We start from the raw sequence: 14,168 nt of genomic DNA, 5'->3' as shown, positions 1-14,168 counted from the left end.
GAAACATATCCTGGGAGGGCCGGGTGCGGTGGCTCACGCCTGTGATAGCACTTTGGGAGGCCGAGGCAGGCAGATCACAAGGTCAGGAGATTGAGACCATCCTGGCTAACACGGTGAAACCCCGTCTCTGCTAAAAATACAAAAAAAATTAGCCGGGCGTGGTGGCGGGCACCCGTAGTCCCAGCTGCTCAGGAGGCTGAGGCAGGAGAATGGTTTGAACCCGGGAGGCGGAGCTTGCAGTGAGCTGAGACTGCGCCACTGCACTCCAGCCTGGGCGACAGAGCAAGACTCCGTCTCAAAAAAAAAAAACAAAAACGTACCCTGGGAGATGAGTTGGTTCAAGCCTCCATCCTGGCAAGGGCCAGAATTTCCCAGAATCCCTTCTACGTATATACAGAAGGAACCAGGAAAAATCAACCTACCACCTTTCCCAGTGTATCCTCAGAATCAAGCCAAGAAGCTTCTTGGATTTTAGTCTCAAGATGAGTTGTGTTTAAGAGGCACATTTTGGTATAAATTATTAGCTCGTCAGATATTGTTCACTTTGGAATTAAGCTAGATCTCCTTTGAAGTCTTAATGTATTGCCTCTGTTGTCCAAGCTCAAACCCAACCAAGTTAAGATCAAGAGCTGAGGAATCTGGCCGGGTGCAGTGACTCACTGCCTGTTATCCCAATACTTTGGGAGGCCGAGGCAGGCAGATCACTTGAGGTCAGGAGTTTGAGACCAGCCTGGCCAACGCACTGAAGCCGTCTCTACTAAAAATACAGAAATGAACCAGGTGTTGTAGCAGGTGCCTGTAATCCCAGCTACTCAGGAGGCTGAGACAGGAGAATCACTTGAACCTGGGAGGTGGAGGTTGCAGTGAGCCGAGACTGCCACTGCACTCCAGCCGGGGTGACAGAGGGAGACCCTGTCTCAAAAAATAAATAAAAGAGCGGAGGAATCTGTCTTGGCAACCTAGATTCTATGAGTTTTCAGTATTTCTCCACATAGAACATTGGAGAAACTAAAGGTCATCCTCAACGTATACAAATTGCTATACCAGAACCTTTTCTTCAAGCCAAACTTTAGAGCAAGTTAGGACAATCAATAGTTCCCTCATTTCTAAGTTCAGGTCCTAAATTCCAAAATTTGTAAGAGGTTGGAGTAAAATGATGAAAAGTTGAACATCTGGAGTGGAATTCATGAAAATGATCAAGTCTTAGGCTTGTACTCCTGCCTTTATTTCAAAGCGTCATCAAAGGAAACAGCAGCAGCAGCACCTAGCTGAATTCTAGATGGGATATAAATAAAATATATATAGAAGAAATCTAAAAACAAGCTAAGTAAAGAATCCTTGCAGTGAGGTGTAATGCAACTTCATCACTTTATTCAAATCTTCAAAATAGTCTTTATTCTACATTTTTAGTATAAAAATTCCACAAGTTAAGTGCACCACAGTGTAGAGAGAGACATACAACGCTGAACTTCCATAACAGTCAATGGTACAGTCAAACATCACATGTACAGAACACACAATTTAGATGAACTGAAATTATAAGATAAAATAAAATAAAATCCAATTTCAGAAAACAAAAATCAAAACATTAAGGATCCCTGAAATATTCTTAAACCCTAATGAGATTTCACGGGACTCAAGTCATTTTGTAGTGAGACATTCACAATATGACCCTATTAACCCAGTCTAGGAATTCTGGGGAGCTGAATGAGTGGCTGCATCAGACACTCTGACAAAAAATGGTAACCAATTTTTGATCTGAAAACTCCTCTTAATTTAGCTCTAAATACATCAATCAAGCTTTTGAAATGCATCCTCCTCCTTGCCCCTCATATTTTAAACCAACTGTTGTTCACAGTACAGTTTGCACGATATCTTTGTTCAAACATAGCTCAGTTTTTCTGGCACCAAAGCAAATTTGGGTTAGGTTCGTGTATGCAGAGACAACCTATGAGGAGGGCCCATAAGGCACCCTCCACTTTTGCCTGAGGAGATACGAAAGCAGAAGTAATGGGATCTGTGCTTGGGGCACAGAGAGGGTTTCAGAGGATCCTTGTGAAACACTAGTTAAAAGATGACGAGTGGGGAGAAGTGCGAGGAAAGAAGGAAATTAGTCTGACTGGCTTTCTGTCCTGCACCATTGATTCAATGGAGACTGGCGGGAGGAAATGGAAGACTAGGGTTGGAGATGGGATGGGTGGGGCAAGGGATGGAAAGGAAAAGGCAGACAACTAATGCGTTCCATTTATAACAAGTAATATAAATCAAAGACTTAAAGGAGATTAAAGACCAATCAGAATAATTTGGCAACTTTAATTCTTAGGAAGATCAAAGTTCCCTCCAAACCTAATTTGATGTTTTATTACTAAAAGCAAAGACCAGTATGGTACAGTATTACTCCAGAGAAATTAAAGGAACATCCTTAGGGTGGCTTCACCCACATTCATTTTATGAGTGGATACCTCCCCTACCTCAAAATGCTTTAGGGAGGCACTGCTACCATTACATGGTTCCTTATGAAATCTGAAAAGTGCCTGAAAGTTTGGGCACCAGAAAGACACCCCAACAACATGTGTCTAAACTGCAACTTCAGGTTAATATGACTAAAGCAGTTACATTGTGAGAAGTGCTGAAGGTATGTGATGTCTTTCCCGGCACAAAGATGGCCTTGGTTCCTCACCAGATGGTGTAGCCACCATCTGAACCACCCATGAAGAAGTTCCCCTTCCGCTGAGTTACGAGGACGTTGGCTCCCTGCATGACTGCAAGCTGAGCAGCATTGGGAGGGCATCCAGGAGGTGGAGGCTGAAAGGAAAGGACATGATAGAATGGGCACAGGGCAGCTAATATAAGCGAAGGGAACATAGGGGAAGCAGAGGGCTGTTAGGATGAGGCAATGTGCTAACCAGCTGCATTTTAAGGAGCTAGTTCCGCCATCAGTTTGAGTTCTAAAGTAGGTCTATACTTTATGTGAACTCAAAGATACAAACAGGAAAGGGAGCCTACCACTCATTCAAAGGGTTCCAGCTCTAAGATGAAGCCTATGGCTACTTTCTGAACATGAACAGGCCAAACCAACAGTCATTTTGAGGATAGAGAACCACTGTCCTACTCACATTCCCAAAACAGGGACAGGGTGCCAATCCATATATGAATCCCACATGGTCCCTACATAGTTTTTAATTTTTAATTTTTTAATTTTTTTTATTTTTTTGAGACAGAGTCTTGCTCTTGTCGCCCAGGCTGGAGTGCAGTGGTGGGATCTCAGCTCACTGCAACCTCCACCTCCCAGGTTCAAGTGATTCTCCTGTCTTAGCCTCCCAAGTAGCTGGGATTACAGGTGCCCACCACCACGCCCAGCTATTTTTTTTTTTTTTGAGACAGAGTCTGGCTCTGTTACTCAGGCTGGAATGCAGTGGCGTGATCTCAGCTCACTGCAACCTCCGCCTCCTGGGTTCAAGCCATTCTCTTGCCTCAGCCTCCCAAGTAGCTGGGATTACAGGCGCCTGCCACCACGCCTGGCTAATTTTTGTATTTATAGTAGAGTTGGGGTTTCACCATGTTGGCCAGCCTGGTCTCGAACTCCTGACCTCAGGTGAGCCACTGTGCTTGGCCCTTACATAGTTTTTCAATGAACTACTGGATAACTGAAGGCTCGCTAATGACACATATTCACTTCATCTCTAGCATTAGTTACTGAGCAGTCATTTGGGCTCTAAATCCCATGCACTGGGGAATTAAGTAGGAAAAAATGATAACTAAAATTGTTAGTATCTTTGTAAAAGCTACTTACTAGGGATTATACATTTTACTTTTTTAATTATCAGGGTTCCTAGTGCAACACCATGCTGATGGCAAATGCTTATGGAATGAATAAGGAGCATTACTAGACCAGTTCAGTGTACCACAATGAACTGGAAAAGCAGCAAGCAGGACTCGATAGACATGAAAACAAAAGAATCTGGTTAACTCAGCCCCCAGTGAGATGCTACTCACTTGCCACAGTTCTGCCCCCTCAAACACTTTCTGCCTGAGTATTGGATGTCAGTAGTTGTACCAACACTGGCAACTATCATCCAGAAATGGTAAGAGAATGAATATGAAGTCATTTCAGAAAGTTAAAATACACAAGGGCTGAGTTTTTTCTGATGAGGTCATACTCACAGGAATGTTGCCAGCAGTAGCCCCAGCTCCAAATCTGGCACCTGCATCATACCCTCCTTCCACCAGCACTGTGGAGCCAGGTGGATAGATGGGACCGACTGGATAATAAGCCATGGGGATTGTGGAACCTAAAGGCCCAACAGCCACAGACTGGGCCATGGGAAGATACAGAGAGGCTCCAGGAAATGCGGCTGACATGGTGGGGACTGTGGCAGCCCCTGGGTGCACAAAGCTCGGACGATAGAGCTAGAAGAGGCAGAAGAGAAGGCAAAATGTTACTTTATGACATTCCTATTTGAGATCTCTTTAATGAGCTAATTCTTAATTCTCCTTGTGCAGGTTATACTTTTTATAAGATTATACAAGTTGCCTTTCCACTGGCCTTCAATATTCTCCTGGATCACTTCCTGCTATAGCTAATGTTGGGCTCACAGAACGCCAATTCATCTTCTGCACCTCAGCCTGTGCCAAATAACACAAAATTATCAAATAATGCACTTTCAACTCCGACAAAAATTGCCAAATTATATAATGTTTTAGATTATTCATGTGAGCATTTGTGAAGGGTAAATATGTGAAGTCAGATTTAGCTAAGGACTAAAGGACCACTCTAAGAGTATTCTCAGCTAGTTCAAATCTGGCAAACTGGAAGCACCTCTGAGTAGGCAGGTGGAGCATCAGTATAGGGTGGAGCCTGAGGAAGATGCAAGGTCTGAGGGTATACTGGATTCCCAGGAGGCTGCACAGGGTAGGTTGGCTGTGTTGGATATTGACCTGAAAGACAAGAAAAAAATGCAGGTTGCCTACTACACAGAGCTACCAAAATGAGGTACGTCATATCGGGTAGCTAACTTAGTGGGAGCAAGCAAAAGGGGATTTGCAAATAGTCTGCCCCAGAGGGCCTGATTCCTGGAACTAAGAAAATATGCATTGTCTTTGCACCCTTAAAATGGAAGGTGCTGAATTCTGACGGGACAGGAAAGGCACTGCTCACTGCTCCTACTAACATACCGAAGTAAGTAAGGGGTTAAGTCTAGCTGGGCCCAAGTTCCCTCCGGAATGCAGGACAGGTCTGGGGCTCTGGCCTGCTGCTGTTCTGGCTTATCAAGGTTGCCTCTGCTCTACGTGGTCTCCACAGCCTGTCTACAACCAGCCCAGACTTCGTGGGTAACAGTAGTTCTGATTTTCCTTACAGATTACTATTCAAGGTCGACTTCCAAACAAAGGGTGTGAATGATGGAAGTGAACCGTGAGACCGGGAAAAGGGTGCAGGGCTGAGGGGTGAGGAGGAATATCCTCACTGGAAAAGCGGGGGATCAGGTTTGGTTTTTTGTTTGTTCTGAGACGGAGTCTCGCTCTTTTGCTCAGGCTGGAGTGCAGTGGCGCGATCTCGGCTCATTGCAACCTCCGTCTCCTGGGTTCAAGCAATTCTCCTACCCCCAGCCTCCCGAGTAGCTGGGATTACAGGCGCCCGCCACCACGCCCAGCTAATTTTTGCATTTTTTAATAGAGACGGGGTTTCACCACGTTGGCCAGGCTGGTCTCGAACTCTTGACCTCAGGTGATCCGTCCGCCTCGGCCTCCCAAAGTGCTGGGATTACAGGCGTGAGCAAGCTCGCCCGGCATTTTTTTTTTTTTTTTTCTATTTTTTACCCCCTCAACCTATTCCTGGGTTATGGGAATCATGTTCCGACAGACACACTGGTACAACCACAGAAAAGGGGAGTTCTCATCCCGTCAGCGAAGGGCGAGGGGGTGCAAAAGGACGGAGAAGAGACCTCACAGGCCCCGGCCCACGAACCAACTCCAGCAATTCACTAGTTAAGTTCGGCCCTGCCGGGGGTTCCGGAGCGCGGCGCCCCGCCTCCGCCGGCTCGCCATTGGCCTACGCGAATGCCTGCGCTAGCGCTCTATTTGCTCCTGCGGATGCCCATCATGTCAAGCCCCCCCACCACCCGAGCCCGCAGCTTCAAACTGCGCCACAGAGTTTACGGAGGAAAGGGCCTGGAGGCAGCAAGCTGCCGTAATTTGGGTATGACGAAGGCGTCAGGCGCAGCGCCCTGGACTGCAGCCGGCCAAGGAGCATGGCGCAGCCCACCCCAAACCTGGCGTTTGGTGACCCTGGGCTCCGGATCCGCTCGCTCTGGGCCAGCAGTACTCCCCCCGACGGCCTCTGCCACCCTCGGTCCTTGCCTTTGCTGTTCATGGTGGTTGCGGGTCCGGTTTGTCTGGGCGTCGCGGACGGTTATTTTTTTCGTCCTCTTCCTGTTCGGAGCTACTTCCGTGTCACGTGATGGCCCGTCCGCCTGGCGTCACCCGACGCCCGAGTGGCGCTGCCGCCGGAAACTCCGCCCCTGCGCCGGGCCTCCAGTCGGCCGCGGGAGGGTCCGCGCGGTCCCGCCCACTCGCCTTGGCCCAACCCCCTGCTTGTTCCTCTCCTCCACCCCCTACCGGTGTCCCTCAGCTGGAGAAAAACCAAACGCAGGTATTGTCTGGAAACAGGATCTTTTCTCTGTTGGACGCTCGGATGCAGAACGATGCAAGCATTCCCCGGAACCTTTTTCCACCTACACGCATTCATTCAAGGTCACCTCACCTTGGCAACCTTCCACGAGGGGCGTAGATTTCTGCAAATTTGTCGCACTGCCTGAAATCGGCTCCCCACACCTTACTTTATCGTGCGTCCCTCCCCACCAAGCCCAACTTAAGCTTCAGCTCTGTTAAAATTTATTTTGCCACTCCAGCTCACATGTATCCTTTCCTGAATGGGACCTGCGCTGGAATCTTCGCTGCCCTGTCTTCTTCAGGACAGTCGTTGCCTTTCTCGCGTACAGGAAGGGGTTATGTTTTCCGTGCCGTACGCAACACCTGGCACTGAAACTGACATACCTGCACTACCCATGGAGTGTTTGTGGCCCTGCCCTTTTTTAGCACCTGTTGCAGGTGACCTGTATGGTACCTCTATTTTTCTCTATGTATGGCTTTTCTTTCTGACTTAATTATCCTTAAGGGCAAAGATGACATCTTTTAGGGGCAGCGATTAAGTGTTTTCCTTTTTTTTTTTTTTTTTTTTTTTTTTTGAGATGGAGTCTTGCTCTCTTGCCCAGGCTAGGGTGCAGTGGCGCGATCTCACCACAACCTCCACCTCCCGGGTTCAGGCAATTCTCCTGCCTCAGCTTCCTGAGTAGCTGGGACTACAGGCGTGCGCCAACATTCCTGGCTAATTTTTGTATTTTTAGTAGAGACGGGGTTTCACTATGTTGGCCAGGCTGGTTTCCTTTCTTTCTAAAAAAAGTTTTAATTTTTTTTCTTTTCTTTTTTCTTTTCTTTTCATTTCTTTTTTTTTTCTTTTTTGAGATGGAGTCTCACTCTGTCGCCCAGGCTGGAGTGCAGTGGCATGATCTCGGTTCACTGCAACCTCCGCCTCCCGGGTTCAAGCAATTCTCCTGCCTTAGCCTCCCGAATAGCTGGGATTACAGGTGCCTGCCACCACGACCGGCAAATTTTGTATTTTTTAGTAGAGACGGGGTTTCACCACGTTGGCCAGGCTGGTCTCGAACTCCTGACCTCAGGTGATCCACCTGCCTCGGCCTCCCAAGGTGCTGGGGTGGGATTACAGGCGTGAGCCACCGCGCCGAGCCTTATTTTTATTTTTTTATTTATTTATTTTTGAGACAGAGGGTTGCTCTGTCACCAGACTGGAGTGCAGTGGCGCGATCTCAGCTCACTGCAACCTCTGCCTTTAGGGTTCTAAGCGATTCTCCTGCCTCAGCCTCCCGACTAGCTGGGATTACAGGCACGTGCTATTCATTTTTTAATAGAGATGGGGTCTCGCTGTGTTGGCCAGGCTGGTCTTGAATTTCCAGCCTCAAGCGCTCTTTCCACCTCCATTGTCCAATGATTAAAGGGTTAACTCCTAGGACCCAGGAACTGTCCTGGGCCTACCTCCTGCTCATGTAAACTGCCCTCAGATTGGTCAGGCCTACTTTACAGGTTGTTGGGTATTTTGCTTGTCACAGTGGGACCTGGGCATTGGGAAAACCAGGGCAGAGCCAAATGAAATTACTAACAAAAATGAAAGAGTTGCAGGCCAGTGCTTTCTCTGGCAGGTGGAATTAAGAAGTAAATGGTGGCTGGGTGCAACAGCTCACACCTGTAATCCCAACACTTTGGGCAGCCTAGGCAGGAGGATCGCTTGAGCCAGGAGTTCAGAACCAGCCTAGGCAACATAGTGAGACTTCATCTCTACAAAAAATAGTAGTAACTAGCTACTTTCTTGGACAGGATCAAACTTTGGCATTTTCTTCATTCTCGTAGATTCCCCAATAAGATGAAGATGTTTATTTGGTCATTTATCAAACATTCTTTCTTACATTAATTTAACAAATATTTTTTGAGCACCTATTATGTGCCAGGCCCTGTGACAGGCACTAGGGAAATAATAATGAAGAGACAGGCATAGTCCATACTCTCATGGAATTTATGGTCTGCCTAATGGGAGAGACAGAAAAGTGAACACATGATATGATTAGTGCTGACATAAAGACAGCATGGAGTGTCAGGAGAACACATAGGTGAGGCACCTACTCTATTCTGATGTAGTCAGGGAAGGTTTCCTGATGCAAGTGATGTTTAAGATGAAATCTGAAGGGTGAGAGCAAGTTAAGCAAGTCAAGAGGGTTCCTGGAAGAGGGAACTGCTTATGCAAAGGCCTAGAGGTGAGAAGGCTTATAGAGGGGGAGGGCATGAAACAGTTTGGTGTAGCCAGAGCATACTGGTAAGGGGACTGATAAGAGATGACGCTGAAGATCCGGGTGCGGTGGCTCATGCCTGTAATCCCAGCACTTTGGGAGGCCAAAGCGGGCAAATGACTTGAGGTCAGGAGTTCGAGACCAGCCTGGCCAACATGGGGAAACCTCGTCTCTACTAAAAACACAAAAATTAGCTGGGCATGGAGGTGCGTTCCTGTAATCCCAGCTACTTGGGAGGCTGAGGCAGGAGAATTGCATGAACCTGGGAGGCAGAGGTTGCAGTGAGCCGCGATCGTGCCATTGCACTCCAGCCTGGGTGACAGAGCGAGATTCTGTCTCAAAAAAAAAAAATTGACGCTGAAGAACTGTGAGCCAGACCTTGCAGGGACGCCTTAGAGCCCATGTAAGATCCCACATGAAGATACTGGATTCTATGTTAAGGGCACTAGTTAGCCACTGAAGAATGTTAAGCAGGAAAGTGATATGATCTTGTTTTTGTTTGATTGATTGATTGGGACAGGGTCTTGCTCTGTCACCCAAGCTGGAGTGCAGTGGTGCAATCACAGCTCACGGCAACGTTGAACTCCTGGTCTCAGTTCATCCTCTCACCTCTGCCTCCCGAGTAGCTGGGACAGTGGGTGCTTGCTACCATGCCTGGCTGATTTTAAATTTTTTATAGAGACAGAGTCTCACTTTGTTGCCTAGAGTAGTCTAGAACTCCTGGCCTCAAGCAATCCTCCTGCCTCGGCCTCCCAAACTATTGGGATTAGAGGCATGATCCACTGCTCCTGACTTGTGTTTTCATTTTAGAAAAATGCTTCTGGGCCAGGCACAGTGACTCATGCCTGTAATCCCAACAATTTGGGAGTCCAAGGCGGGAGGATTGTTTGAGCCCAAGAGTTCAAGACCAGCCTATGCAACTTGGTGAAACCCCATTTTGGCAAGAAATTTCTAAAAAATTATCCAGGCATAGAGGCACGCACCTGTGATCCCAGCTACTCGAGGGGTTGAGATGGGAGGACTGCTTGAGCGCGGGAGGTCCAGGCTGCAGTGAGTTGTGGTCACACCACTGTACTCTGTCAGCCTCGGTGATAGAGGCTATCTCAAAAGAATAAAGAAAAGAAAAGGAAAAATCCCTCTGGTGGCTAAAGAATATAGAATAGGTTAGAGAAAGGGCAAGAGTGGAGGTATGTCTGAGATACCATTTAGAATCAAATTTAGTCATTTAGGTGTGATGATGGCAGACTGGCCTAGGGAAGAGGCAGTACAGTAGAGAGAAATGGGGGGATTCCAGAAATATTCAGGAAGCAGAAACAACTGGATTCGTTCCAGGACTAATGTCAGGGACAAAAACTCTACAAAGTCAAAACTCCATATAGTCAAATGACAAATTGGAAAAATATATTTGTAATTTACATCACAAAGGGCTAATCTTCCTGCATGTAAAGAACTCTTAGACATCAGTAAGAATATGATCAACCATTAGAAGAAAATGGCAAATGACATTTACAGACAGACAGTTCACAGAAAAGGAAAAACAAATTACTCCCTAACACATGAAACGATGTTCAGCCTGGGTCGTAATCAGAAGGCAGATTAAACCCCACAGGTATCATTATCAGATTGGCGGAAATCCAGACATTTGCTAACATTACTCTATTTGCAGGGCTGTGGATAAGCGGGCATTCTAACTTATTGGTGATGGGGGTGAAATTTGGCAATTTCCATCAAACTTGCAAACACACCGTTCCCACTAATGGGACTGATTCTACAGATATATTTGCACTCACGAGAAACATATGTATAAGGCTATTCGTTGCAGCTTTTCTGCAACAGCAAAAGATTAGAAATAACCCATATTTCCATCAATAGGAAACAGCAAAAATAAATCTTGATACATCCATACAATAAAATACTATGTGGCTGCAACAGAGAATGAGAAAGTACTCCAAGGTGTTCTTTAAATAAAAAAGGGAAAGATTCGAAACCATATACTTAGTGTGATACATTTTATTTATTTTATTTTATTTTGAGACAGAGTTGCACTCTTGTCACCCAGGCTGGATTGCAGTGGTGTGATCTCGGCTCACTGCAACCTCTGCCTTCCAGGTTCAAGTGATTCTTGTGCCTGAGCCTCCCAAGTAGCTGGGATTACAGGTGTGCACCACCATGCCTGGCTAGTTTTTGTATTTCCAGTACAGGCGGGGTTTTGCCACGTTGGCCAGGCTGGTCTCGAACTCCTGGCCTCAAGAGATCCACGCGCCTCGGCCTCCCAAAGTGCTGGGATTACAGGCGTGAGCCACTGCACCTGACCAATATGATACTTTTTATGTCAAAGAGCAGGGAAACCAAGCATATTCATTAGAATTTGAGTAAAGAAATTCCGGAAGGATACACAAAATACCTATAAAAGTGGTTACATAAGGGGGAGAGGGAGTGGAGGATGTGAGAGAAAGGTGGAAGTGACTTTTTACTATATACTTTTTAGATGTTTAAAAATATTTGAACCTATAATCCGAGCACTTTGGGAGGCCAAGGCAAGAGGATCACTTGAGGCCAGGAGTTCAAGACCAGCCTGGGCAACATAATGACACCCCATCTCCACACACACAAAAATACATCAATTAGCCTGGTGTGGCACATACCTATAGTCCCAACTACTTGGAAGGCTGAGGGGGTAGGATCACTTGAGTCCAAGAGTTCAAGGCTGCAGTGAAGATAATGGCAGCACTGGGCTCCCGCCTGAATGACATAGCAAGATCCTGTCTCAAAAAAAAAAAAAAAAATTGAGGCTGGGCGCAGTGGCTCACGTCTGTAATCCCAGCACTTTGGGAGGCCAAGGCAGGCGGATCACCTGAGGTCAGGAGTTCGAGACCAGCCTAGCCAAAATGGCAAAACCTCGTCTCTACTAAAAATACAAAAATTAGCCGAGTGTGGTGGCGGGCGCCTGTAATCCCAGCTACTTGGGAGCCTGAGGCAGGAGAATCGCTTGAATCTGGAAGACGGAGGTTGCAATGAGCCGAGATCAAGCCACTGCACTACAGCCTGGACGACGCTCCAAAAAAAAAAAAAAAAAAAAAATTGAACCATATGAATGCTTACCTAGTCAAAAAATTAAAACAATGTTGGCTTCCCTATTACAATGGCTAATATTAAGACTGGACAGGGTGCAGTGGCTCACACCTGTAATCCCAGCACTTTGGGAGGATCACTTGAGCTCAGGAGTTCAAGACTAGCCTGGGCAACATGGTGAGACCCCATCTCTGTTTAAATTTTAAAAAATAAAAATAAAAGAAGACTGACCACATAAGTGTTGGAGAGGATGTGGAGGAACTGGAATTCTCACACACTTCTGGTTAAAATCTTAAATGGTGCAACCTCTGTCAGGGCAAACTGCTGGTCATAATAAGAAAGAATAAAATGGTGCAACCACTTTGGAAAACAGTTTGGCAGGGTCTTTAGAAGTTAAACATCCATATACCATATGATCTAGCCATTCCACTCCTAGGTATTTACCCAAGAGAAAAGAAAGCACATGGGTACACAAGGACTTATACATGGATATTTATAACAGCTTTATTTGTCATATCCAAAAATCAGAAGCAATGAAAATGTCTACCAACAAGTAAATAGATAAACAAATTTAATGCCATACAGTAGAAGGGAATAAAGTATGGATCCACAAAACAACATGGATAATCTATGCTCAGTAAAGGAAGCAGATTTTTAAAGTAAGAATACATACTATAGAATTTTTTTTTTTTTTTTAGATACAGGGTCTTGTTATATTGCCCAGGCTGGAGTGCATAGGCATGGTCATAGTTCGTTGCAGCCTTGAACTGGGCTGAAGGTATCCTCCCACCTCAGCCTCTCAAGTAGCTGTAATTACAGGCATGCGTCACTGTGCCCATTGGATTCCATTTATATACAATTCTAGGAATACAAACTATAGTGATGAAAAGCAGATCAATGGTTGCTGTGAAGGGAAGCAGAAGGGGAAGGAAGGAGATTGGAAATGGAATGTAGGAAAGTTCTGGGACTGATGAATATACGCTCATTGCCTTGATGGTGGTGATGGTTTCATGGGTGTGCCTTTTTTTTTTTTTTTTTTTTTGAGATAGAGTCTCGCTTTGTTGCCCAGGCTGGAGTACAGTGGCGCAATCTCAGCTCAATGCAACCTCCACCTCCCGGATTCAAGCGATTCTTCTGCCTGCCTCAGCCTCCTGAGTAGCTGGGATTACAGGGGCCCGACACCATGCCTGGCTAATTTTTGTATTTTTAGTAGAGGTGGGGTTTCACCATGTTGACCAGGCTGCTCTCGAACTCCAGACCTCAGGTGATCTACCTGCCTTGGCCTCCCAAAGTGCTGAGATTACAGATGTGAGCCACCGCGCCCAGCTGGGTGTATATTTTATTTTATTTTGTTCATTTATTTATTTGAGACGGAGTCTCGCTCTGTCACCCAGGCTAGAGTGCAGTGGTGCGATCTCGGCTCACTGCAACCTCCGCCTCCTGGGTTCACACCATTCTCCCGCCTCTGCCTCCCGAGTAGCTGGGACTACAGGTGCCTGCCGCCACGGCCGGCTAATTTTTTGTATTTTTTATTAGAGACGGGGTTTCACCGTGTTAGCCAAGATGGTCTCGATCTCCAGACCTTGTGATCTGCCCACCTCGGTCTCCCAAAGTGCTGGGATTACTGGCATGAGCCACTGCGCCCGGCCTGCCGGGTGTATATTTTAAACATGAGCAATTTATGTCAACTAACAATACCTCAATAAGGCTGTTTTTTAAAAATAATAATAATAATGTTGGGATGAGGAAAAGGGAAAACCCAAGGATGATGGCTAATGAATTTTTTGTTTGTTTGTTTGTTTTTTGAGAGGGAGTCTTGCTCTGTCGCCCAGGCTGGAGTGCAGTGACATGATCTCTGCCCACTGCAACCTCCACCTCCCAGGTTCAAGTGATTCTCCTGCCTCAGCCTCCCAAGTAGCTGGGACTACAGGTCCTACCACAACACTGGTTAATTTTTGTATTTTTAGTAGAGACAGGGTTTCACCATGTTGGTCAGGCTGGTCTCGACTCCTGACCTCAAGTGATCAGCCCACCTTGGTCTCTCACATTTTTGGGATTGCAGGCGTGAGCCACTGTGCCCAGGCTTTTTTATGTTTTTATTTTCATTTTTTTTTGAGACAGGGTCTCACTCTGTCACCCAGGCTAGAATGCAGTGACACGATCATGGTTCATTGCAGCCTT

General features: G+C 46.3%; 1 protein-coding gene across 3 annotated transcripts; it reads right to left on the bottom strand.

Annotated features, from left to right (window-relative positions):
- Positions 1 to 1,349: 1,349 nt before the first annotated feature.
- Positions 1,350 to 6,504, bottom strand: DAZAP2 (DAZ associated protein 2). 3 transcript variants are annotated; one of them, XM_054526528.2, is made up of 4 exons: positions 5,876 to 5,983; positions 4,820 to 4,938; positions 4,165 to 4,410; positions 1,350 to 2,805 (listed from the first exon to the last, which is right to left on the bottom strand). In XM_054526528.2, exons 1-4 carry the CDS (start codon positions 5,895 to 5,897, stop codon positions 2,677 to 2,679), a joined length of 516 nt encoding a protein of 171 aa, XP_054382503.1. In that variant the 5' UTR covers positions 5,898 to 5,983; the 3' UTR covers positions 1,350 to 2,676.
- Positions 6,505 to 14,168: the final 7,664 nt, after the last annotated feature.

This window comes from Pongo abelii, chromosome 10 (assembly GCF_028885655.2).
Source record: "Pongo abelii isolate AG06213 chromosome 10, NHGRI_mPonAbe1-v2.0_pri, whole genome shotgun sequence".
Lineage (NCBI taxonomy): Eukaryota > Metazoa > Chordata > Mammalia > Primates > Hominidae > Pongo > Pongo abelii.
Note: the sequence above shows the minus strand (reverse complement) of the source record. Positions and strands in the feature narration are given on the sequence as shown.